Genomic DNA, 26,518 nt, shown 5'->3' with positions numbered 1-26,518 from the left:
ATCTGCCGACCTCCAGACCCCTCCCTTCCCCCAACGTAGCTCCCGGGAGCTGGAGCCCAGGTGGAGATGGCACCAGAAGGTCGGGATTTCACCCCTCGGTCCAGGGCTGGTTCTTGGCTGTCTTCAGAGGCTGGCGCCTGACCAAACTCCCTAGGGCGCCCGGTTAATAGAGAATAGAAGACCGGCCAGCTCCTAAGCCTTTGGACCGCAGGAGTTCACAATTGAGGTTCACAGCAGTGAAGCTCCTTGTTTGCAAATAAAGCAAGGAGGCATTGCTGCCCCAGTCTGGCCTTCAGAAGGTTCTGTGCGTCAGAAGTTTGCCAGCCTGGTTCAGAGGCCTCAAAGCACCAATCACGGCAGCCCACAACTGAGTAAAATAGCAGGTGCCCACCTGTTCAAGGCAACTCCATGGTTAGGACTGATTGAGGGCACTCTCAGCCCTGAACCACCCCCCCCCAGCCCCCAGGAGGTGGGAGTCCCCAGACTAATATTGCTGGTTTGCCATTCAGCCATCTCCTAAAAGTGGGGATGAGGTGTGGGCGGGTAGCTGGTGGTAAGGAGGCAGTCCTGTCCCAGGCCCCTTCCTGCAACGAAGAAGCAGCCAGAGAAGGGGACCCTCCGCAGAGAGGGGTGAAGCCTGCTCTCTTAGTCACTGCATCCTTCTGCCAGTCGGTTCCCCCATCCAGTCCCTGAGCACTCTTGCCTGGCCACCAAGCACATCCGCCAGCGAGTAGCTGTGAGTCCATCAGGAAGGAAAAGGCGTCAGACCAATTCACAAGGAAAGCCACAGCTTTCAGTTCCCGTGAACCACAGAGCTACTAGCTTCTGGTACCCAAACCCCAGAAGAGGCTGCAATGGCAAGGAGGCCCTTAAGAGCTGCATGGGGCCAGTGGCCTGAGGGGCCTTCCTGCCAGGAGACAGGCGGGCAGCTGGCCCCCTTAGCCTTCTCACTGAGCCATCTCTGGGCCTCACAGAGCCCCTGGCCTTCCATGGGAGCAGAAAGCAAGTGTGGAACAGCCAAAACCACACACCTGCAGGGGGTCGTGCAGGTTGGGCAGCTTCCTTCTCCAGCAGAAGCCGGGAAGGTGGGGGGAGCATTCCCACTGTCCTCTGTCTCCATCCTATGACTTTGTGCTGGGTCTTTGTATCTTCCTTTAAGATGTCACTGCCCTTTGAGAAATTTGGGGAGAGTGTGGGTGCACAGGGACTGCTTCCTTAGAGTTTCTTTACAGAGGAAGTGCAAAAGGAAACTGAGGCAGTAAGGCCTGATGTTCCCCCAAGCTCCTCCAAAGCCAGTGGTGGCCGCAGAGAGAAGCCCCATTACCCAGACCTTAGAAAGAGGGTGGGGTGAGGGATGAGCCCCTGCCAGTCTAGGATAGATGGTGGGGGGCAGCGGGGGTGAAAGAGGAAGTAAGGTCGTCTAGTTGGATCTGGGGCACGACTGCACCCCTTGTGGTTATCACCAAGCACTGTTTTATTCACCTGACCTTCACCTGATCCTCACAACTACCCTATATGAAGTAACTGTGACTGTTATCCCCATTTTACAGACAGGATCCTGCAGGACAGAGAGGAAGTGTATCTTCCCCAAGGCCACACAGCCTGTTAGTGGCAGAGCAGCACTACACCCCAGTGTCAGAAGCTCTGGCCAAACCCTCTGTTTTACCTCAAGCTTGAGTTGAATTGTAGAGGTACCAGGGTCTCAGTCTCAGGGTCACAGGCTGTGGGGACCTTTAGTCTCTGCTGCCGAAATGGCTCCAGTCCAGGGGACTGTCCCTTCCTGACGCACAGGTGCTGGTGATATTAAGGACAGTGATGTCACAGCTCTCCTGAAAGGAAAACGAGCCCAACTGCCAGGAGGTGTCCTGCCCACTGGGCACCAGGGTGGATGAGAGGCAAGATCAAGGCCAGGGTGGACTGGCCGGCTCTCTCATGAGCCACTTTCCACCTGCACCCCTTCGTCCAGCCCTGGCCCAGCCCTGGCCCAGCCCTTACCCTGCAGAGCAGGTCCCAGGTCCAGCAATGGGGCGTGGCCAGGGGGGGATCCCCTACTTGGGGCCGAGCCACTGTTTCCTTTGCCTTTCACCCACACCCAGGTCAGGGCTCCTCAAGGAGTCTATACACCTTCTAGTAAGTAATCTTGTGTGGTGCCTTTAAAAATACAGCAGCACTGAGGCCTGACCAGGGGAGAAACTGAGGTGCTGGAGTCTGGGAGTTCATATCTTCTATTTGTATCGGAGTCTGCCCCTTCCTTTCTATCTGCACTTTCTCCACATTGGCCATCATCTGCTCTTATTCAGACCATTGTTATAGCCTTCTTTATCATTTCTCTGCTTCTTTGGTTTCCCATTCCTCCCTCCCTCAAATCCTTTCTCCACCCAAGAGCAGAGAGTTCTTAAAAACTCAGAACAAGTCACTCCCTTCTTAAACCTTTTTGTGGTTCATTCTCCCCTATAGTTCCTGGTTGTTCTAGCAACATTAGTTGAAAACTTTCCTTTCTGCATTGAATTACATTGGCACATTTGTTGAAAATTAGTTGACCATGTAAGTGTGGATATGTTTCTGGACTCCCTCTTCTGTTCCATTGATCTGTTTATTTATCCTTATATGCTAATACTACACCATCTTGATTTCTACAGCTTTATAGTAAGACTTCAAGTCGGATAGTGTGTATCTTCCAATTTTGTTATGTTTCAAAATTATTGTGTCTACTTTGCATTTCCATATAAATAATAGAAACAGATTGCCAGTTTATAGAAAAAGCCTGCTGGGATTTTGATTGGGGATTGCAATAATTATATATCAGCTTGAGGGTGGGGAATGGACATTTTTAATGATACTGAGTTTTTCAATCCATGATCATGGTACATCTCTCTAGTTATTTGTATCTTCTTAAAGTTTCCAGCATTTAAAAAGACTTCAAACTGTTTATTGGAAAGTATTACTTGCTATTTACATGAGCAATGAGAAAGAAACTCAAATAGGCCAATCTATAGGTTACATCTTGAGATGATCTTCGTTTGCTTTAAATGGAAAGTGTATCTTTAAGATAGTGAAATATACATCCTAGAGTGTCACAAAATGACTTCTTTATTCAATGTGTGATTGCAGGTAAGAGTCTTTTAAGGAGATAGACTAGCAGGACCTGAGTTAGAGGAGCTGGAGTTTTGTAAGTTCCTTGCAGGTGATGAAGTCTTCCAAATAAACTAGGTGGGGCTGGACATCCTTCAGTTGGGAAAGTATGCAGTGATTTTGGGAAAGGCCTGGGGTCTGTGGCTTCTCATGCTGGAAGAAATAGGGCTTCTTGGAGTCACAAATATGGCTACTTCAGAGCTCAGCTTTGAAGTGGATATTTTACTGGATAGGTTGGATGACTTGCCAGGTAGAGGCCTATTCTCAGGCAAACGGCCAAGTCTTCTACTCAGAGAAGAGGAAAACCTGGCAGGTTGATGCATCTTTGATGGGTGCTATAAAAGACCTTAATTTCAGTGAGAGTGCCAAAGGATCCATCTTGGTTCAGATATCTGAGCAATATTTTGTTGTTTTCAGTGTAAAGTTCTTGCTTATCTTTCATTAGACTTATTTCTAAGTATTTTAAGTATTTTGATACTATTGTACATCATGTTTCAAATTTCATTTTCTGTCATTTGTTGCCAGTATATAGAAATATGACTGATTTTTGTACATTTGCCTTATATTCTGCAACCTTGCTAATGTCACTGATTAATTTCAGTAGATACTTGTAAATACCTGAGGATTTTCCATGTAGACAATAACATTGTTTGTGAATAGAGGCAATCTTACATTTGCCTATATTATCGTTATACCTCTTCTTCTTGCCTTATTGCAATGGTGAGGATCCCCAGTATAATGTTGAATAAAAATGGTTAGGGTGGCTATCCTTGCATTGTTCATGATCTTAGAGGAAGGCATCCATTCAGGCTTTCACTGATAACTATGTTAGTGCAGGTTTTCTGTAGATGCATTTCATCAGGTAAAGAAACTCATGTTTATTTAGTTTGTTGGGAGTTTTTATCATGAATAGAGGCTGAATTTTGTCAAGTGCTTTTTCTGCATCTACTGAGATGATCATATGATTTTCTATTTATTCTATAAATATGGTAAATTACATTGATTGAATTTCGCGTGTTGAACCAACCTTGCATTCCTGGAATCGTTATATCTCAATAAAGTTGATTTTTAAGTTTTTAAGGGAAAAAAAGGGAGTTAGAGGAGCTTAGGGTTAAAAGAGATGTAAAGGACGCACTTAATAACAACATGTGGACCTTATTCAGATCCTGATTTTTTTAAGCATAAGAGAAATCCTCTTTGTGAGCACTTGGAAATTGAACACATATAGGATCTTTAATGATGGCAAGGAATTACTGCTGATTTTTTTTTTTTTTTTTACTATATATGATAATGGTATTGTCGGTAAGGGGATTTTATTGAGATCTTTTTAAGTTTTAGAGATATATGCTAAAATATTAATGAATTAAAGGTTTTATTTTTTTATATGACTTTGATGGTTCCTCATCACTCTTAGCATCAAATCTTGAGCCCTGTACTTCCTCCTTGGTCCTCACCCACCACATCCTGATTGCACTGGCCTGTCTGTGGTTTCTTCAGCATGTCAAGCTCTTTGCATTATGGTCTCTGAATTTACTGTTCCTTGGCAATGTCTCTCTGACCCGTCCTGTCCTTCCACCAGGTCTGTGCCTTGTTAGTTGCTATCTCTCATGCTTGCACATAATAGATGCCTGAAGTTTCAGTGATAAAATGAAGGAACACAAGGGCTCTAGTCCCTTCTTCCTCTCCCTGCTGCTGTTGTCTTAGACCGTTATCACCTCTCACCTGTACTGTGCTGCACCTGTCTTTCTGGCTATGCTCACCGCCCCCTCTAATCCACTCTGTACACTGCAGCCAGGGTGGCTTTTCTAAGTGTCAGCTCTGACTCTTGTGGCCACTTGTCTGAATATAGATACAGCCTGTGCATCTAACCAAGGAGTAGGCCCCTCTTGTCTTTTATCTCTCCTCTGCCACTCAGGGCCTCTGCACCTGCCAGTCACAAAGACACCGGGGAGTGTGGAGGCTCCAAGTACCTCACCCCACAACCATCTCATGGTTGGTGCCAGATACCACCTTGCTGCTGCCCAGGCCTGGGTGCTGGCTCCAGGAAAAAGAGTGTCCTCTAGCCAGGTTGCCAGTCCCTGCCCAGAGGGAACACAGAGTCCAGTTGTTGGGTTCTTGGAAAAACTGCATCAGAGAGTTTAATGAGTGACCTGCAGGGCTGTTTACCACCATTGATGGTGCAGGACAGCCTCAGCCCGGAGGTCAGGTGATTCTAGGGGGCTGGGTGGCTGGATGAGGCCTTGGCCAATGACTGCCTGCCAGCAGCTGGAAAAGCAGAAGTGGAAAACACTCCTTTGGAGCTGGCTCCAGTTGCAGCTCCCCAGGGAGCCTCCTCCTCTACTCTAGGACCATCCCTGTGGATGTGGGCAGGGGTGGGTGGCATCGGGGGTGGGGTGGGGTGCACAAGACACAGATCACAGCCCAGATCCAGCCCAGATCCGGAATCACAGCCCAGATCCAGGCCAAGTCTGCCACCGGCTCACCGTAAGACATTGAGCAATCACTCCTTTCCACCAGCGTCAAATTGAAATTTAGAAGGTGGGGGAGGAAGGAGGCAGAACTGAATGGATAGACACTCCCTTGGCGGCTTTTCAGGTCTTGAATTGCCATGGTCCCTCCTCTTCATCCTGCTCCTGGTCTTCCTTCTCCTCCCCATCCTCCTTTCTTGGGGAGTGGAGGTAGGGAAGCCTGCAGGCCAATGCCCCTGGGCTGTTAAGAGTTAGAATTGAATTCTTTGAATTCTTTTCCCCTCCAGGCTGTGTGAGCCTAGATTGGTGGCTCACCTTCTCTGAGCCCCCATTCCTTCATCTTTCAAATGGGCATACTCTTTCTTACTTCTGGATCTCCTGGGAGAATTAAAACTCAGGTCCGTAAGGCACCGGACATTCAATAGATGGTTTACAAATATGAAGGGCCAGGGGAAGACTGGGAAGCAGCAGGCAGAAGACAGCAGGGGTGACAGACAAGTTGGTACCTCCCCTTCACAGGTCTCACCTCTGCAGTGCCTCACCCTGGGACTGACCTTTTCATGGGCTCCATAAAAAAATTAACAGCCCAGCAAATGGCAGGGCTCAAGTTGTGACCTATGGCCCTTAGGATTGCACAAAGAAGGTCCTCACAGGTGGGCGCTGAACAAATGGGTACCCAGGTTTGGAGGACTCCACCCCCCCCTTGAATTTCTCCTCCACTCAGCCTGAAATCCTACCATTAGTGACTTCGGTGGCTTAAAGCAGGGGTGGCAAACTACAGTCCCCACCAGTTTCTGTAAAGCCTGCAAGCTAAGAACGCTTTTTGCATTTGTAAATGGTTGGAAATAAATGAAAGGCAGATTATTTCATGACATGTGAAAATGATATGAACTTCAAACCTAAGTGTCCAGTAATAGTTTTATTGGAACACAGCCATCCTCATTCATTCGTGTGCTGGCCCTGGCTCTCTGGCCCTGCACCGGTGAGGGGAGTGGTTACAGCACAGGCTGTGTTTTGCAAAGCCCAAAGCATTCCCTATCTGGCCTTTTATGGGAAAAGTTTGCAGACCCCTGGTTTAAACAAAACTAAAACCAAAACTAAACTAAACTAAACAGCAAACCAGCTCTGAAAGTGGAAGTGCCCTGGGAAGATTCAGGTGGGCCTGTTGGATGGCAGTCAGGCATCCCAGTCTAACTATTAACCAGTCACCTATCTAGCAAATGGCTGGGTCAGTCATGTCCCCTCTCTGAGACCTCATTTTCTCCATCTGTCAAATGGACACAGTGATTTCCTGTTTAATCCAGCATTGGTGGAAGTCTCTGTTTACGTATACTGATTGTCATCCACCTCTTAATAAGAAATATACCAGACAGCTCTCCTTCTTGCCCAGATGAGGAGAGCATGAGGATGCGAAGGGGGAGGTGACAGTGTCACACTAATCAAGGGGAGCAGGGAGGAAGGGTCTCTCCTTTTCAAACTAGGTGCAAAAGAGCGCCTTTCTGTCAGAGGCCGTGGCCAAGGGCAGCTGGCAACAGGGTCGCCAAGGCAAGGGCTGTAGCTAGTCCAGGGTGGGGTCAGGAGGGTGGGAGGTCAATAAGCGCCCTGCAGTTCGGTGGAGTCCCTGGAGACTCAGACCCTATCCCAGCACACTGGAGACACGCCAATACATACATAGATGTTCTAATCCTGTCCCCAGTTCATTCCATCAAAGCCAAAGTCTCTGCAATGGCACAGAGAGGCCCCAAGGATCTGACCCAATACCTTTACCCTTTTTTTAAAAAAGATTTTATTTACTTATTCATAAGAGAGAGAGAGAGAGAGAGAGAGAGGCAGAGATACAGGTAGAGGGAGAAGCAGGCTCCATGCAGGGAGCCCGATGTGGGAATCGATCCCGGGACTCCAGGATCACGCCTGGGCCAAGGCAGGCACTGAACCACTGAGCCACCAGGGGATCCCCTACCTTTACCTTTCTGATCACAACTCACTCTTCCTTCCCCCAGCTCACCACACCCCCAGCCTCCCCCACCTTCTTGCAGAGTGTCCAGGACTGCTGGACCAGAAGGGTGGCGGCCTTCCCACCAACCAAAGCCCCTCCTTACCAAAGCAAAATAACTGGAGGAAGAAGTCGAATTGGTTGAAAGAAAACATTTTTATATTATACATACAACACGGGGCTCAGGATGACAGTGCCAGCTGTGGGCGGAGGACACAGGGGCTGTCCCTCCCCTGGGGCCTCTGGGTGCTGGGTCCCAGCCAGGTCTCCCTGGGGCGTGGGGCAAGCCTGGAGGAGCGGGTCAGACAAGCAGGCTTCCCCCTGGTGCTGTCGGCTGCTTCACCACCTAAGGGCGGCCGTACACTCTGCTGCTGAGCTCCGCATCCACTCGGGTCCTCGCTGTCCCGGGGGTCAAGGCCGCACGCAGGGTCCTGTTTGCTGAAGCGCTCGATGACGCACGGGGGTGGGAGATGACGTGGCTCGCCACAGCCCACGGCCAGGGGGCCCCCTGCGCGGTGGGGGCTGGGCCGTGTCCCCCAGCCCCGAGGTCACTGGCCCAAAAGCTGCTGCCAGGGACCACGCCCTCAGTAGGGATAAGGGGACACCGCGATGAGCAGGACGAAGACGCTCTGGTGGCGCGGCGCGGCGGCGCGCACGGTGAGCCGGTAGAGGCCGGCGCGGGTGAGCGCGCGGCGGGTGTAGACGGCGCCGTGGCCGGCGCGCAGCGGGCGCAGCGCGAAGGGGCTGCGCGGGTCGGGCTCGAGCACGCTGAGCTCCGTGCGGTTGGCGGGGACGCCGGCCTCCGAGAAGGCGGCGAGGCGGGCCACGTCGTGGTGGGCGCGCACGCCCAGGGGCAGCGGCAGCAGCTTGTACTGCAGCGTCGAGGGGCCGCCCTGCGCTGCAGTCCTGCGAGCAGCGTCGGAAACACGTCCTGCGGGCGGGCGGGACAGACCGAGTGACTCGGGTGGCCGACAGAGCGCCGTCCCAAGCCCCGCAGTTCTCCTGCGCGCTGCTCGCCCCCGCGCCTCCTCCGCAAGCACCACTGTTAGCCCACTCTAGAGATCAGCAAACTGAGGCCCAAAGAAGCCAGAGATGTGCCCCCTCCCATGGGATCGGGTCCCCTAATCCCATCGGGCTTCCTCAGCCCACGCCCCAGGGCAGCCTGGTGGGCACACATTTTGGGGTCCCCCAGGTCCGCCGGGAACCCCAGGGCTGAGTCACCTGCTCTGGATTTGGAACGAGAGAGGAGGTCTCAAAGACGCGTGTTTAGCTTTGCCAAGGACATGCACGCCCTCCCCACTCCCTGCGGCCTGGGCTTCCTGACTGGTAGAGTCCAGAGCAAGTCACTTTCCCTAACTGCCATGGCTCCAGCTTGTCTGGACCTCGACCTTGTCGCCGAGGTCCCCATATCTGTGCATCTTTAGGAGTCCCTTTAGTAGCCACAGTGAGTGACTCGGAGGAAATGTGTCTTGTGTTTGTGTGCCAGTGCGTGTCGGAGTCCTAGGGTTTTGTGGGGGCATTTTGTGTGTGTGTGTGTGTGTGTCCCCGTGTATAGGGTTTTATGTACATAGTCATGTGTCTCACATGTACATCTCCAATTCTCTCTGGCCTCTGAGTGCCCCCTGCTCCACCCAGAGCCTCCAGCTGCAGCATCACTGCAGTAAATGCCAGTGTCCAGGTGAGTGTGCACCCCGCGTGGCTGCAGGAAGGTGCTCTTTATGAGGGCACACTGCCCTGTGGGCATAGATGTCCCACTCAGGAATTCTGGCAGGGTCGATCCCACTGGCCCTAAGAGGGCCCCTGCCTGACACATGGCCTTTCTGGAGGAAGAGTCTGGCGGTCCAGGAGCCAGAATGGAAGCACCCAGCTCCTGGCAGACAATGTGCCCCAATTCACCCCCCAGCCTACTCAACCCTTACCCTGGGCTGGAGCCTTGACGGTAGGTGGCCGGACATGGCGTGTCCACACACTGGTAGCTGCCGCGGGTGTTAAAGCACATCTGGCTGGGCCCACACTCAATGCCATCCTCCTCACACTCGTTGATGTCTGGGTGGGGGAGGTTGGCAAAGAGATGCGAGTGAAAAAGTGAAGAGAAGTGGAAGGGCCCAGGGCAGGAACCACAGAAGGCATGGGAGTGGGGGCTAAGCAGGAGAGAAGACCCAACCACCTTGATCTATAGACTGCCCAGCTGGCAGGCTCCAGGCACCTCCCCATCTCCCCAGGTGGGCAACCCTGGGAATTTCCTGAGCCTTGGAGCTGGTTGTAGGGACTGGAGGAGGTGAGGGGCTGCCCTTGGGCAGACAGGTGCTCACTGCCCGTGACCCCTGTCTGCCCTGGTGGAAGCCATTGAGGACATTCATAGATCCTCAGGCAGAGAGTGATGGTCGGAGACAGGCAAGGCAGGCCGATTCCCACTTTACGGGGCTGGGGTGAAGGGCATGGCTGGCCCCAGCCCTGGAGCACAGTAAGGAGAGTGGCTTGGAGTGTTAGGCTTGGGAGTTAGGGGACTCCCCTGCTTGGGTGTTAGGAGACTCTGCTGCTCCTACTAGCAGCTGCTGCCTTGCTGGAATGCTGTCTCCACGCCCGCCCTCCACATATCCAGCCGTTTAGGGGAGGACTGTGTTAGCCCCACTTCACCAGGAGGCTGAGGCTCAGAGAAGCGATGTGAGCTGCCCAGGGATGCACAGCAGAGCTGTGATGGACCTCCAGGACCGCTCTCAGAGCCTGCCCATGCAACCTCTTAGTTACTGTGTGGAGTGTGGCTTCCAGCCTGGCTGTGGGCACCTAGGGTGCTCTGAGCTCCTCTCCCTGCCTCACCCTCACATGAGATGGTTGAGAAGTGGCTGGAGAGAGCCACCTCTTCCCATGAAGCCCCATCCTGACTCTTCCAGAACTGGGAGGGCCACTGCTCACCCTGGCAGTTTTTTCCGCTGGGGAGGAGGCGGTAGCCAGCGGGGCAGAGGCACTGGTAGCTGCCCTCGGTGTTTCGACAGGCGTGCTGGCACAGGTTCCTCACCCGGCACTCGTCCAGGTCTGGACCAGGCCCAGGGGTGGGGGATGGAGGCAGAGACACACACTGAGTCACAGACATTCACCAAGGCATGGGGGGTGGGGAGACACTGCTCCCGGCACAGATGCTGAAGCTTGTCTGCCCTCCACTACCTCCCCTTTGCCTCCATGGGGAGCCTGGGGGCTGTCCCTGCTCCCCTGCCCCCATACCCACCAGTCCCTGTTCACAGTGTCATGTCAGCCTGCACACCTCCTTCACTCCTGCAAATCTCCTGCCCTGACTGCCTCACTCCTGCGCACCAAAAGGAGTGTTTCTCAAAAGTGGGTAAAGTGTCCTGAAGTCAAATGGTTGGGAAAATACTCCATCCCCCTCTCAGATGCCCGCTGCCCATTCTACAGCCGGGGCTTCAAGGCGGCATATGCAGCCAGGATGTAACTATCTGCATGCGCTGCCCACCCTGCTTGCTGTTGAGCCCTGGGTTTCTGTACATGGGGCGTGGTGCCCACACACCCAGCCTAGGACCACGCAGGGCGCGTCCCCAGGGGATGGCTGCTGGCGTGTGGCCTTACCTGTGCAGACACCATTCTGTCGGATAAAGCCAGCGGGACACCAGGCCCGGCCCATGCTGCTCAGGGCTCCTGCGCGTGGCCGGAGGGAGAACCAGGCATGGTAAGAGCCCCCGGGGACAGGGGCACGGGGCCGCAGCCAAGGCACTGAGGGGCCCCGGTGGCTGACAGTGGTCACGTTTTGTTCACTCTTCTCTGGTGGGGTGCAGGTCTTGCCATCACGGAGGAGGGTCTGGCCCAGCGGGCACAGGCAACGGTAGCTGCCCTGGAGGTTTTGGCACTGGAAGGTGCAGGTTCTGGGCAGCTCCAGGCACTCGTTGATATCTGGAAAGGAACAGGGCCAGGTGGGATGCTGAGGGTGGCTCAGGGCTAACCGTGGCCACTCTGCCCGACGCCAACTCTCTCCTGGTCTCTCGCCTTCCCCAGAACCCCGCGTCCTCCCCCACTGCCTACAGACAGACCTCCCCACCAGCTTTCCCTCTCCTGGACCACCGCCAGCCTCTGCTGCTCAGAGGCCCTAACCTCTCCCAGCTCCCGGCCTCATCCCAGACTCTACTGGCCTGTTCACTCAGCTCAGCCTCTTTGGGACCCATCCGCTTCTCCCTACACTCCCCCTCCTCCTGGGCTCCCGGGGATAGTGACCTTGCTGGGTAGGGGGTGAGGTCTGGTGCCAGACGATAGCAAAGCATGGATCTGGGGACATGGGGGGCGTGGGGCGATGTAATCAGTGTTAGCTGCTGCTACTCACAGAACCCAACACCACCCCACCCTGGTCATAAACGCTCTCTGCTCATGAGCCAGGTGGTACTGACCCGGGCTCCAACAAGGGGGCGAGTGTCCCCATACCTAGGCAGGGCAGGCCAGGGCCCTGGATCCGGTACCCCCTGGGGCAGCTGCAGCGGTGGCTGCCTGGGGTGTTCTCACAGAGCTGGTTGTAGTGACAGTCATCCAACTGCTCCAGACACTCGTCCACATCTGGGGAGGCAGGGGTGTGGACAGAGGGGGGCTGAGCCTCCCACTCCTGCCCCCAGGGAATACAGTACGCCTCTCCATGTCTGGCCTCCTCCTCATCCCCTCTTCCAACTTCAGTGCCACCAGGTGGAATGCCAGGGTTTGAACCACCTCTCCTAGTTATGCCAGCTTTGGAGAGTAAGAAGGTTGTAGGTCCGAAAAGAAAGCAGGGGCTTAAAAGGTGGGCTTTGGAGGCAGAGTCCCAGGTTTGGGCCAAGCGCTGCCATATCTCTAGGTCCTTGAGCAAGTAGCTCTCACTCTCCCAGGCTTGGTTTTCTTATCTGTGAAGAGGCGTCAGGGTGGGACCTCTCCCTGGGGTCAGGGGGAAAAAACTGGATCACATGCAAGAAGGTGGTAGGAGCTGGTTCAGGGAAAGAGCTCTAAGAGCTGGAGAGAAGGAAGGAAGTGAGGGCAGAAAGGAGGCAGAGGAGCCGTGTGGGTGGAATGGACACTTCAAGAGCCCTGGGGTCACTTCCTCTTCTGAGTTCCCCTGCACTTTGCCCCTGCGCTAGGTGGTCCTACCACTCAGAGGAGCCTGAGGACCCATGATCATGAAGTTCTAGAACACTGGAGCAAGAAAGGCCATACAGGTTGCCAATCCAGGGCAGCTCCTGAGTTTCATCTCAAAGGCTAATTGCAGCTGATTCACAGTGGCTGCTGGAGAAGCTGCGTTGAGTAGGATTCAGAGGTTGTCTTTAGGCCGGCCGGGCCTCAATCCATGAGGGAACCCGGGAAGCGGCAGCAGACACAGCATATGTGTGCCCTCCCTGACCTGGTGCCCCTTCATCAGACAAGAAACCGGACAGGAAAAGACACTTGTCCAAGGATAATCAAAGTGCCAGCAGCCAGGCCAGGCCAGGCCCCAGACCTTTGGAGTGCGGCTCAAGCTTTTGCCCTCGTCTCATGGCTCCTTCTGCCAAGAGAGTTCTGCTTTTCCCTGGAGGCCCAGAGTCCCAGTGGCACAGAGCACCTCCTCTACTGAACCCTGGAAACCCTGGAGTATGGACAGCCCCACATCATGCCCCTGTCACCTTCACAGCCGGCCCCATGAGGGGCCACCCGGAAGCCAGGCCTGCAGTCGGGGAGGCAGTGGTAGGACCCAAAGAGGTTCACGCAGCGCTGTCCCTCCTGGCAGAGGTGGGTGTCCCAGGCACACTCATCCACATCTGGGGGCGATATGGGGGCAGGAGCTGATGAACACATGTCCCCCAGGCCCTCCTTGCCACCCTGATCCTGGCCAATCAATGACGCAGGCCCCTCCCCAGGCCCAGGAGCCCCTGACAAGAAAGCCCCACCTCTCCTGCTGGCTTTTTCCCTCATCTTGCCCCTTCCCCAGAAACAGAGAGCCCACCCTGAGGGACCGACAGGCCTTGGTCTGGGGCATCTGATATAAGGTTGCAGATGATGCCCCCTGGGCACCTGGTTCAAAGCACAGCAGAGACTTAGCAGTGCCAGGCCTCACTGGTGGGAGTGAAGGGACGCAGATGGGGAGGGTCAACATCTGGACAGTGTCCTACGGTCACATTTGTTGTCCAGAAACTTTGCAAATGGGACAAGTAGAGCAAGTGGGGCAGACGGGTGTCCACTCACTTCCAACCCCAGTTGTCTGGGCACGACCAGGGAGTGGCAGGAAAGCCCAAGGCTATGTCTAGGCTCAGCAGGTATGCACACCAGGAGCACATGGTGGCTGCCTGCTGGGGGTCCCTATCACCCCCAGTATTTGAGCTTCTCCCATCTGCAGCCCTCATAGTAGGCAATTCCGAAGGGAAACAGGGTGTCGTAACCCTCAGGCTGGCACCCAGTGCCACCAGGAACAGGCCATGTCCTGAGATGTGTGCCCCTGGCCAGGGTCGTGGCTCTAGAATGCCCTGCACACACTGAGGCCAGCTCCAAGGAGAGCTTCTGCCCCTGGGCCCGCTCACCTCTTCAGTTCCTGTCATCCCTGGCCAGGGCAAAGCCTGCCTGACAGGAGCAGGAGAAGCGACCAGGTGCATTGTGGCAGGAGTGAGAACAGGGGCTGGGGCCATCTGAACATTGTCCCTGTCTGGGCCGGGGGTGGGGGGGGGCGGTGGGCAGAGCTCCTGTGGTCTGTGCTCACAGGCCCTCCTACTGGCTGGCCAGGACACATCCTCCCTCTCAGACCATCCATGCCAGGGGAAGGGGAAGGCACTCACCCACACAAAACTCTCCCTGGGTGTCCAGATCAAAGCCCTCGGGGCAGCCAACTTCATTCTCTTCTGCGAGGCAAAGGTGATAGGTCGATAGGTCGTTAAGGACACAAGGGCACTGCAGCCAGGGTGCCCCGGAACAGACAGCAGCCCTGGCTGTAGCTCCCTCCTGCCAGTCTGGCCAGGCCGATGCCCCCTCAGCCCTGAGCCAGGCCCATGCCCAGCCAGTCTGCAAGCCCATTCCCAGCCCAGGCCAGTTGGAGGCAGTGGCTGTGGGTCATGTCACGGGCATGCCCATGGTGGGCTGGCCAGACTATCAGCTGGCAGACACAGGAGAAACCAGGAAAGGAAAGTACAAAACAGGATGTCCATGCATGCAAAAGCACACTCCTGAGGATCCAGAGGGGTGGATGTGGCCCTGGCTGTGTAAGGGGAAGGGGATGTGCAGAATGGGTAAATAATAGCACCTGGTGGGGGTAGGAAGTACAGGAATTCTAGAGACAGAAAGGAGACCAGGCTCCCTAAATTACTGCAAGGATAGCATGCTTGCTAAAGTAATCACTGGGTGCCAGGTGAGGGTTCCAGAGAAAATTTGGCTACTCCCGATACCCTGCAAGGTGGGTGATATTATGCCCATTTTATAGATGGGAACACTGAGGCTCAGGGAGGACAGGGCATTGCCCCTAAGGTCCCAGAGCCAGGAAATGGTATGGCTGGATTTGAACCAGGGTCTGTCTGACCCCAAAGCTGTGTTCTTATCACTGTGCCAGGTTCAATGTTAAAAACAAATTGGGAGCTTCAATAAGGGTAACAGGCATATATTTAGCATCCACTGGTTGAATATGTACAGCATGGCCATGTGGGTGTCCACGGTTCTAATAGAGGCTCCTGACTGCCTGGTGGGGCCTCTGCTGCAGGCACCCTTGAGCAGAGGGCAGCGTATGGCTGGAGGCTTAGACATCAGCCTGAGGGGGTGGGCTTGGACCTGCACCCTGGGGCAGGGGAAGAGGCTCTGGAGGGTTTGAACAGGAGTGACCTGAAGACCTGTGTCTCTGTTGGGGTTGTGGATGGTTGGACAGGAGCAGGGACACGCTGGAAGTGAGTGGACAAGGAGGGGAGGTGTCACCTTGGCTTTCAGCAGGTGCATTTGGAGGCCCTGGTGGGTGTTTAGCTGGGGCAGGGGGGAGTGGAGACAAAAGACAGGGGCCTCACCAGCTTGCAGGGCTGTGGTAAGCTGGAAGTGCAGGGCCTCAGCCTTGGGGTCGAAGGCCGAGCTGATAGCCGAGGCCCGCAAGTGCTGCACCAGCTGGGGTTGGAGGCCCTGGGCCACGTCGTACCGGATGCTGTGGTTGCAGCGCAGGAATGTGGGAAGGCTGTCCTGCAGGAAGTGCTGTGTGGAGCCCACGAAGAGACGGCCTGGCCCCATCTGCACATAGTGCTCCTCAAAGTCCTGGAGGAGGAGGAGGAGGAGGAGGAGGAAAGGGAGGAGGAAGAAGTGGGGGATAGGGGAGGAGGAGGGGGAGGAGAGAGAGGAGAGGGAGGAGGAGGGTGATAGAGAATGTCTAGGATTTCAACTTCCAAAGGTAGGATCCTCAGCCCCCTGTTCAAGGGGCCAGGGATGCTGGAGGTGGAGGCCTGTGAGTCCTTGAGCAGGTGACCTCCTTTTGGCATTCTTGTGTATGAAATGGGCAAGACACCTGTCCCTGAGAGGCTGGGCCAGGGCATCCTCCCACTGGGCTAAGTCCAGGCCAGGCCACACCCCAGCCCCTGCTGGGGTGTCAGCAGAGGATGCTTGGGGCAGCACATCCCACCTCTCCCCTGCCCTCATCTGCACACCTCGGGGCTAGTCCCCACCTGCACTTGCAGATCTGCATCAGCCAGGCTCTCGGGGACGACACCACTGACCACCACGTCAAGGAGCAGGAGGCCATTGGAATCCAGGCCCCGGGCCTCCTGGGTCATCATGAGCAGCTCTCCTGCAATCCATCCCCACCCAGCCTGGAGTCAGCATGGGGGAGAGGCCCTGGGCTCAGGCCTCAGTCCCATGTGGCCCACTGGGAAGGAGATGCCCCCACCCCGCTCACCTGTGGCAAACTCCACATGCGACTCCTGTAGGAAGCTGCCACCTGTCAGAGAGTGGCCATTCAGGGCATCCCCATTCTCTCCAGCCAGGGCCCAGTAGATGGGGGCGATGGTGACCACGAGCACCCGCATCAGGGGCCCTGCATGGGATGGGCGTGGAGGCTGGGTCAGGGCCAGATCCTGAGGGCTGCCACTCTCCCGCTCAAGATCCCTCTGTAGCTCCCTGTTGCCGCAGGAGGGCTTAGCCCCTTCCCTCCCTGCTCAGGCCCAGCCCTGTGATCACCTGAGTCAGTTATTGGATCAGACCTGGGAAGGGGTGAAGGCAAATATCCAGTCTGTGGAGTGGTTGTGAAAACGAACAAAATACACTTATACAAAGAAGGGCATGTGACTTGTTGATATTCAACTCAGTTGAACAAATCTTGAGAGTGACTGGGTCACCAACCAAGCCTGGGACATATGTGCCAGACCAAGCTGAAAACCAGACAAGTCTCCTACCTTGCAGACACCTTCCAGAAGAGCCTGGGAGAGGAAGGCCATTGACTTTGAAAATAGAACCAAAAAATCGCTCTGGACATGGATTCCCAGACCTTCATGTGATGCCCAGCCCTCCTCACAGGGCAGGGGGTGCCTCGGTCCGGGAAAGGGGAGACCCCACTCGCTGGGGGTCAGGGGTGGTTGAGCTTCTCAGGGAAACTACTGGATCTGAAGAGAGGCGGGGGAAGACCCAGGCTCATGGGCAGCAGAACCGTCTTCACCCTTCTATGCCTGTTTCCACCACATGGAGGCTGGCCCACCTGGCTCAGGGCCAGCTGCTTCTCCATGGCTCCTGGTTGGGCAGCTGGAAACAGCAGCCATACCCGGGCAGCCTCCCACCTCACTCGATCCCTGCTGACAGCCAGCCTGGAACGACCCCCAGCCAGAGCCCCCTGACCCCACACTGTTCACACAGGTGTGTGGTTGAGGGCAGCTCTGGAGCAGCCACTTCTGGCAAAGACCCAGTCAGCAGTGTCCTCTCCCTGTTCTGGACCTCCAGGGTGCCCTGGGAAGGGCGAGATAGCAAGGTCTGCAACATCACTCTAGAAAATTCCATCTGCTAGTGCACACTGATTTATGACTCTGTGACAGTGGATATTCCTTGCTTCTCTGGGCCTTCTAGCTAAGGTTATTCTCCTCGCTTCCCCCTTTCTGTCCCCTCCAGCCCATCCATACCCCCTGACTCCTGCCTTTTCTATCAGCTCTTCACAGTGTGGGAAGCGGGGATCACCCACTTGGCAGTCAGTGATCTCCAAAGCATTATCTGTCTGCATTCACATATCCTGGTTATTTCACACTGTCTCAGTCTATAATTTTTACTTTGTTCTGTTGGGAGGTGGTGGTGGTGAGGAGGAAGTGGCCCACACCTAAAGCCACTTTGGCTAAGACTCAGACTTGGATCTTAGGGGCAGTCAGATTCCCTCCAGCCATCAGGCCCTGAGCCAGCCTCAGAACATGGGAGTTGCCTCCTCCTGGTGGAGGAGCCCTAGGCGCAGGACAGGCTCTGGCCCCCACTTACCCACATTCGCAGGGATGTGGCTAATGCTGCTCTGGATGGTGGTGACCCCAGAGCGTGCCTCCTGTTGCACGGTGGTATTGAGGGTCGCCCTGCTAAATTCTTGGCCATTGATCACGCCGGACATGCTGCCCCGGCTCCCGTGGGGCTCCCCTGTGAGGAGGGAGGAGAACAGTAAGGTTATCCACCTCTGTGCCCTCAGAGCAAGCAGATACTGTCACCCCCTCCACAGAGGAGAAACTGAGGCTGGGAGACAGGAAGTGACTTGCCCAAGACCACACAGCTTGTGGGTGATAGGCTCATTGCCCAGGGGATCTTGACTCTGAAAGCGAGGGGGAGGCTTCAGAGAGGTGCCCTGCACTGGGATGGTGCTGGCTTCTGATTCTGGCTCTGCCATCACCTATCTAGATCTCTGGGCAAGTCAGGCCCCTAAGACACACTTGAGCTGGCTTATCTTTAAAACGAGGTGGTGGGATCACAGATGTGTCAAAGACCTGTTGGGTTCTAAAATCTAAAATGCCAGGAGCCCGTGATGGAGGGGCTGGCATGCTGGAGGAGCCAGGGCACCAGGCCAGGACCTGAATGCTGTCACCTGAACATCCTTTATTTCATCACTGGCCCTGGCTCCAGCTGCCCTGCAGCTGGATTTCCAACAGCAGCCAGGCGGCCTACAGGCTGGTGCTCTCCAGCACTAATCAGATGGATGGGGTGGGCACAGAGGGCACTTCCTCTGGCTAATGGACCAGCTGTCTCTTCCGCACAGATGGCATTCAAGGAGCTGAGACATAGAAGCTAGCCTGCCTCTTTGCTTACCAGCTCTCTGGGGAAATTAACAACCAATTGCCCATGATCTGTTGGAAAAATAACATAAAACACTCAACTGCCAGGATCCTAAATGGGTAAATCAAGGGGCTGGTTAATTTTGGATTCCAGGAAGCAGTGCTGTTTCCTGCAGCCCAGAGCTGGGGTCTGATGAGATTTGATGCCCATCTGGGACATCTCTCATCAATATCCGCAGCTCTGGGGTTTATGGGAGGGACAGCAGCAGGCCATGAACCTACCCCTGGCATCTTAATAAGGGGAAGAGGAAGGAGTCAGGTGCAGATACGAAGGCAGCAGTATGGCCTGGCATTTTTCAAAGGGGACAAGAAATTGGAGCCTGGGAATGACAAGCCACCATCAACTTTCTCAGACATAGGGTGACTCAGCAGCCTCTTGCCTCCCAAGAGGGGGCCCCCAGGCTGATGGGAAATGAGGAACAGAAGACTGTTCACAGTGAGGGAGCCTCAAAACCTCTGAATATGTTTTAGCTAATTTTAGCAATGCCCCCTGGAGGGACTGACCCCATAGACATATTCAGGCCAGCACACAAAGATGTGCACCACAGTGTCGTTTTCAGGGGTGGGGGAGGACTTGAAACAAAACAAAACAAAACAAAACAAAACAAAACAAAACCTAAACCTGTTGCTTATGTAACAAAGCCAACAGCAGTTAAGTTAGGAAAGTATCCCTGTGGAATATTTTCATATTCAACACTGAAGAAGATATAGACTGGTTTTATTATCATGGGGTGTTGTCTATAACAGAGTAAGAGGGCAGCCCGGGTGGCTCAGCAGTTTAGTGCCGCCTTCAGCCCAGGGCCTGATCCTGGAGACCTGGAATCGAGTCCCGCGTCGGGCTCCCTGCGTGGAGCCTGCCTCTCCCTCTGCCTGTGTCTCTGCCTCTCTCCCTCTCTCTCTCTCTGTGTCTCTTGTGAATAAAATAATAACTTTTTTAAAAAAGGAAAAAAGCCTCTCTTTATATTTTGGGGAAAAAATATACCCCAAGTGATGGCGTAAAGCTATTTCTGATCATTGAAGGTGAGAAAATTGGTAATTAATTTTTTCTTCATAGATTTTTTCCTAAATGATCTGGTCTTCCTATAATGAGCATAGAGGAGACTTTAAAAATGGTTGTTTCCATTTAAAAAGCAAGGAGGCTGTTATGAGTTGAATTATGCCCCCTTAAAAAGATGCGTAAAAGTCCTAACCCCCAGACCTGAGGATGTGACCTTATTGGAAGACAGAGTCTGGACAGAGGTGATCAAGGTAACATAAAGTCATTAGGGTGGGCCCTAACCTATTAACTGGTATCCTTATGTGAAGGGGAAATTTACAGACAGGCACGTCCCCAGGAGAAATGCCATGGGGACTTGTAGGCAGAGATTTGAGTGATGCTTCTATGAGCCAAAGAGTGCCAGAGGTTGCCAGCAAACCACCAGAAGCTGGGGTAGGGGCATGGAGTGGACCCTCGATCACAGACCTTAGAGGGAACCAACCCTGCCTATGCCCTGACCTTAGATTTCTGGCCTCCAGAATAAAGAGACAATACATTTCTGTGAAGCCACCCAGCCTATAGGACTATTCTCTGGCAGCCCCAGGAAACTCATCCTGAGGCCATGTGCAGAGCTCTGTGGTTTGGGGGGCTTCCGAACAGAAGAGCATAAGGACTGGGACCAAGCTCTGAAATAAAGGGAGGGTCTGCTCAGACCTCAAGCCGCCCCCGAGACAGCATCCATGGCTAGGTGTCAGAGAACCACTGGATTTCTGGAGCTGTGTGTCGTGGTGTTCTGTCCCTGTCTGCAGGAGATGAGGGGACCAGGGAACAGAAAGGGTCCCACAGTGGGATGGCAATGGATTTTGAGTGGCTTTGCAAGGGCCAAAGTGTCAAGTCCCAAGACCAGTTAGTTCAGGGGGAGCCACCTGGAGAGGTGTTCTATGGGGACGTGGAGCACTGTGTGCGGCGGTAGATTAGCGACAGCTGCTACGGCCAGGGATGGAAATGCGAAGCCACAAGTATGGAGTATTTGCTTCTGAGACACAGAAATGACCTTCAGAAATAATATCTGGGGACTTTCCATTGTGTGGCCTGAGTCATTTTACTGTGGTTTCTCAGGATAATCCTTTTCTCTATTTTGAAGCTGGCTCTGCCCTCAGGCAGGAGGGAGCTGAATGGGGAGGCCAGAGATGGCAGGTGTCGCTAACACCCGAAAGCAGGGTCTGTTACCACCTCCCTACCACGGCCTCATTACACGGCAACCCCCAAAGCAGGGCCCATGAAGGTCCTTGTTTTATTCTGCCTACTTCACGGAATTGGGGAATATCCAAAAACAGGACACACGTCTGTGCCAAGTAAGCCGGAAAGGCCACGGTTCCTGTCCAGTATGAGTGGCAAACAGCCCCTTGGAGCCTCAGTTTTCCCAACTGTAAAGAGCAGGGTAGCTGAGATGACCCATAAGTCCCCACCAGCAGGTTCCCCCTAAGTTTGTGACTCTAAGCAAAGGGAAGAGTCGGGGTGCTCGGCAGGGCACGGGGGCCACGTCCCCCCCCCTCAACACACAAATCCCCACCAGAGCAGGAGATCGTGCCTCCGTCCGTCCTCCAAGGTCTGAGTGGGGATGCCCCATACCTCTCACGGCCAGGATGGCCTGGGCTGTGGTGGAGCCCAGGAGGTTGTGAGCGACACACTCATATGTGCCCGCGTCCCCCGCCTCCACTTGCTGCAGCCACAGGCTTCCGTCGGGCAGGGTCCTGAGCCGCTGGCTGGCCCGCAAGGGTTGGCCCGCTCGCAGCCACTCCACCGTGGGCGCCGGCTCTCCTGAGGCCTGGCACTGCAGGGCCACGTCTTCCCTGGGCCTCACGGTCACATCCTGGGGCTTCACGCTGAACACCGGGGCACCTGTCAGGGAGCCCAGGGCAGCTTTAGAGATCGTTTTATTATTTTTATACAATTATTCATTCAGACCGGTTAGAAAATGCAGAGGTAGAAAGGGGAAAATTAATCACAAGTGGGGGCACCTGGGTGGCTCAGCGGTCGAGTGTCTGCCCTTGGCTCAGGGCATGATCCCGGGGTCCTGGGATCGAGTTCCACATTGGAACTCTTGTGTCTTGTGTCTCCACCTCTCTCTGTGTCTCTCATGAATAAATAAATAAAATCTTAAAAAAAAAATAACAAGTGATCATCACATCCAACTATGGTTCTAACAATATTTCTTTCGAGACTCTGTTTCCCAGAATATGACTGTATTGCTCACAGCTGCTTGCTTGCTTCTTTCCTTTCTATCCCCACGATAAATCCTAAGTGCCTTGCGGTGACATGAAATATTTGTTTTTAGTGCCCACCTTGGTGTCCTGTTTGGGTCTATTACAGGGATGTTTCCAATGTGGAGCCGCCACTTGGTGCTGGACAGGAGACGGGGCCCGTCACCTGCTGTGGGTGAGTCTCACCATGTGGCTCCCTGACCCTCAGTCTTCTCATCTGGAAAATGGCAATCCCTGTCCACCCTCCCACAGACCCTCCAGGGCAGCTGGGGGGAGGGGGCAGCAAATGGCAGGTGCCAGTGGGTGCGACCCTGTGGCCACCAGGTCCCACAGCCGCCCTAACAGACGGCCACAAATGCAGCGGCTTAAAGCAGGAACAGTCTACTGTCCCCCAGCTTGGGAGGCCAGGGGCCCAAACCCGCTGCTTCACGGGCTAACATCACAGATCCTGCTTCCTTTGGAGGCTCCGGGGCAGAATCTGCTTCTTGCCTCTTCTGGCTTCTGGTAGCTTCTAGCGTTCCCCAGCTTGAGGCTGAGTGCCTCCAGTCTCTGCTTCCATCTTTCCCTCTCCCTCCTCTTCTTCTCCCTTCTCCTCCTCCTCTTCCTTTCCTCCTCCTCCTCCCCTTTCTCCTTCTCTTCCTCCTCTTCCTCATCTTCCTCCTCTTCATCCTCTTCCTCCCCTTCCTCTTCCTCCTCCTCTTCCTCTTCTTCTTCCTCCCATTCTCCTCCTCTTCCTCCTATTCCTTCTCCTCTTCCTCCTCCTCTTCTTCCTCTTCCTCCCCCCCGCCTCCCCCCATATATGAGTTATATGCCTCTCTGTTATAAAAGCACTTGTGGTAACATTTAGGGCCCACCAAGACAATCCAAGGTAACCTCATCTTCAGATCCTTCATCACATCCACAAAGGTCCTTTTTCCAAATGAGATCACATTCACAGGTTCCAGAGACGAGGACATGGTCATGTCTGTGGGAGCCACTTATCAGCCTGCCACAGCGCGTGTCTCCTAAAGTGGAACATACGCCTGCTGTATGTTGCAGCCCCTCCTGGATCCAGGCCGAAACAGGAATGTGTAAGCGTGTCTGCCAAAGCCATGTGTTAGAATCCTGAAGCGGCGCTATTCATAAGTGCCCCAGAGTGGAGTGGAGCACACATACCATGGCCATCCACGTAGTGGCAAACCATACAGCAACGAGAGTGGATGCCCTCCACGTGCAATCTCACACCTCTCACACGGTGTTGTGCATAAGAAGCCTGACACAGAGCACCTATGAAATGGTTTCACTTAAAGGTCAGAAATAGCAAGAACACGATGCTGGCCATAGCCATGAGAAGAAGTCAGCAAGTCTGCTCCCCCAAAAGCCAAATACAACACTTGACAAAAGTATCCAAACCAAACTCTATCAGGGCCCTAGAAGTCCATGAAAACCAAACAACAAATTGAGAATCATTTATCCACAAGAAGCTTCTAGAACTTCAGGCAAGAACAGTGGAGGTGGCTGGCCTAGGGCTGCTCTCATCTCCCATCCTCAGTCCACCTTGGTCGTCAGAGTGGTTTTGCTTGGGTGGGGGTATGTGGCTGGCTTTGAACCCTACAGTTTTTGCTATCCCAAGGAATTGGCTTGATTTGCAGACAAGGATGCCGGCATATTCTGAGACACTGGGGTATTGTCGGGGGTTGGGTCAGAGCTGGCAGGAAGCAAATGGGGAATTGGGACTTCTTTTTTTTTTTTTTAAGTTTTATTTATTTATTCATGAGAGACACAGAGAGGCAGAGACACAGGCAGAGGGAGAAGCAGGCTCCCTGCGGGGAGCCCGATGTGGGTCTCGATCCTGGGTCTCCAGGATCATGCCCTGGGCGGAAGGCGGTGCCAAACCGCTGAGCCACCTGGGCTGCCCAGGAACTGGCACTTCTGCTGGCCTGAGGAAGCCAGGGGAACAGCTGGAAGCTTAATGAGAAGAGCCTGGAAATGGGGGAGCCGTGGAAAGGCCAGATCAGCTCTCCACACATCCCTGACTGCCGTGGACCATGTACACCCGTGCAGGAATCTGGGCTGGGACGGGGTTGGGGGCCTGCAAGAGTCAAAGCCGAGGCCCACCCCATAGCTGCCTGAGCTCTGAATCACTCCATGGCCACACGCAAAGGCACTGATGGAGGAGGATGGGGTCTTACTTTCTTCACCCTTAATTTTTGGCAAGTTTGGCTGTGATGCATAAGGTGCAGAATTTCCTTGGGCTTACCCTGTTTGAGTTTTATTCACCTTCTTGAACTTATAGGCTTTCATCTTTCATGAAATTTTTGCAAAATTTCAGCTCCCATTTCTTTGAATACTCCTCACCCATCTCTCCTTTCTCTCTGGGACTCTGATGCCACCATGTGCGAGTTCAGCTTTAATCCCACGTGTGTCCCATGTAAAAATGAAAAGTGACAACCTTATAGGAGAGGATGTGACCTTAGGCTGGCAAACATTTTTTTTTTCTAGATATAATACCAAACCCACAGTCTATAAAATACAAAATCAATAATTTGGACTTCATCAAATTTTAACGCTTTTGCTCTTCCAAGGTACCCACATGGGTTTGAAGCTTCGCTTCTTGTTTCTTTCGGGTCTGTTTTCTCTCTGTTGTTCAGACGAGGTAAATTCTATTGTTACATCTTCAAAGTGACCGATTCTTCCCTCTGTCCTGTTCATACTGCTGTTATGCCTGTCCATGGAAGTTTTCATTTTATTATCGATTAAGTCCTAAATCTTCCCTTTGGTTCTTTGTAGCTCCCATTCATGCTGTCGTGTGTCAAGCATTTCTAATGTTTCCAGGCATTCTTAATGACACTTATTTTTAAATCCTTGTCAGAATATTCCAACATCTATTGATATCTAGTGGATCAGCTCTTCTCATTCAAGTTGTGATTTTCCTCATTACTGGTAAGACGAGTGAGTTTCAACTGCTTCCCAGACACTTTGAGTATGACAAGCCTCTGGTTCTTATGTCAATCTTCCATCCTAGCAGGCCTCCTCGGCTGCTGCCAAGGGAAAGGAGGTGCTGCCTCATTGCTGCCAGATGAGGGCAGAAATCCAGCTTCCCTAGCTGGCTTCCTTGGGCACCCCAGAACAGGTGTTCCACTACTGGTGGACAGGCATGGGAGTTCAGGGTTCCCACTTCTCTCTGCCGATGTCACTCTGGCTGGGGGAAACACCTGTATTGCCCCTCACTTGGCCTCAGCTAATGTCACCCCCCTAGGAGGGATGCAGGGATGCCCGGGATAGGGGACAAGGGTGAAGTGCAGGCTCCCCACCCACTTGGTCTTCACTGATAGGGCTTGGGGGTGGGGGGATATAGTTTTTTTCACGATGTTTGGTTGGAGTAGGGTGGTCATTATTGAAAAGCTTTCCATCTTGCTGTGTTGTTCCTTTCCTGGCCCTTTAGCAAGAGGAGCAGGCTTTTGTCAGGGCTCTTTGTATATGTGTGTAAAGAGCCTTGGCAGTTCCAGGTTGTTGACTTCTCAAGCATCCTGCCCAGGATACACAAGGCAAAAAGAGATATGAGGGAATCCACTGCCATGTCACTCCACAGGTCCCAAGATCCTCAGTTAATCTTTTTTTCTCTGTCTTTCAGAATCAATGTTTGTCCTCTATGTAAAGTCCAAGGTGTTCAGCTGTACGCAGCAGGAGGAATGGAGAGAAGTGCGCCTACACCATCTTGTCTGGAACCCCCCACTCTGCCCCCTGCAGTCCATGACAAAAATTTTCAACAAACTACGTATAAAATAAAACTTCCTCCACCTGATAAAAAGCCACCTACAGGGGATCCCTGGGTGGCGCAGCGGTTTGGCGCCTGCCTTTGGCCCAGGGCGCGATCCTGGAAACCCGGGATCGAATCCCACATCAGGCTCCCGGTGCATGGAGCCTGCTTCTCCCTCCGCCTGTGTCTCTGCCTCTCTCTCTCTCTCTCTCTCTGTGACTATCATAAATAAATAAAAAAAAAAATTAAAAAAAAATAAAACATATATTAAAAAAAAAAAAAAGCCACCTACAAAACCCCACAGCTGCCATCACACTCAACGGTGTAAGATTGAATGCTCCCTGCCTACAGCTAGGAACAAGGCAAGGCCATCTGCTCTCTCCACTTCCTGTATCAGAGGGTTTAACCAATGCAAAGCAGCAATGCAAGGAAATGAAAGATATCCAGAGAGGCAAGGGAGAGGTAAAACTGTCTCTCCTCATAGATGATGTGTAGAAAGTCCTATACACAGAAGCTCTTAAGGAATCTAGCAAAAATGACCAGGAATCATTAATGAATTTAGCAAGGTTTTAAGAGTCAGATACAAAAATCAATTGGATTCTTGTATATTAGCAATGCAAAATCCAAAAATCAAATGAAGGAAACAATTCCACCCACGATGGCATCAAAAATAACAAAATACTTAGTAATTAATGTAACAAAAGAGGTATAAGACCTG

At 53.4% G+C, this 26,518-nt stretch overlaps 1 protein-coding gene and 1 long non-coding RNA gene across 2 annotated transcripts in view; one reads left to right on the top strand and one right to left on the bottom strand.

Moving 5' to 3' along the window:
• Positions 1 to 8,030: 8,030 nt before the first annotated feature.
• The window catches only part of HMCN2 (hemicentin 2), a 146,592-nt gene continuing 128,104 nt past the window's right edge, over positions 8,031 to 26,518 (bottom strand). The window contains 13 exon segments of the mRNA XM_041724913.1: positions 8,031 to 8,486; positions 8,488 to 8,524; positions 9,513 to 9,639; positions 10,507 to 10,626; positions 11,173 to 11,493; positions 12,016 to 12,144; positions 13,212 to 13,346; positions 14,355 to 14,417; positions 15,561 to 15,798; positions 16,203 to 16,324; positions 16,433 to 16,570; positions 17,986 to 18,135; positions 21,430 to 21,699. Of these exon segments, the coding sequence (XP_041580847.1) occupies positions 8,178 to 8,486; positions 8,488 to 8,524; positions 9,513 to 9,639; positions 10,507 to 10,626; positions 11,173 to 11,493; positions 12,016 to 12,144; positions 13,212 to 13,346; positions 14,355 to 14,417; positions 15,561 to 15,798; positions 16,203 to 16,324; positions 16,433 to 16,570; positions 17,986 to 18,135; positions 21,430 to 21,699 (2,159 nt within the window). The 3' untranslated portion in view covers positions 8,031 to 8,177.
• LOC121473028 lies at positions 8,186 to 25,980 on the top strand. The gene is made up of 4 exons (XR_005983075.1): positions 8,186 to 8,250; positions 22,171 to 22,236; positions 24,913 to 24,983; positions 25,675 to 25,980. It is a non-coding gene; the product is annotated as an uncharacterized LOC121473028 (long non-coding RNA).

Source organism: Vulpes lagopus, chromosome 12, assembly GCF_018345385.1.
Source record: "Vulpes lagopus strain Blue_001 chromosome 12, ASM1834538v1, whole genome shotgun sequence".
Taxonomy (NCBI): Eukaryota; Metazoa; Chordata; class Mammalia; order Carnivora; family Canidae; genus Vulpes; species Vulpes lagopus.
The sequence above is the reverse complement of the archived record's forward strand: the minus strand, read 5'-3'. Positions and strand labels throughout refer to the sequence as shown.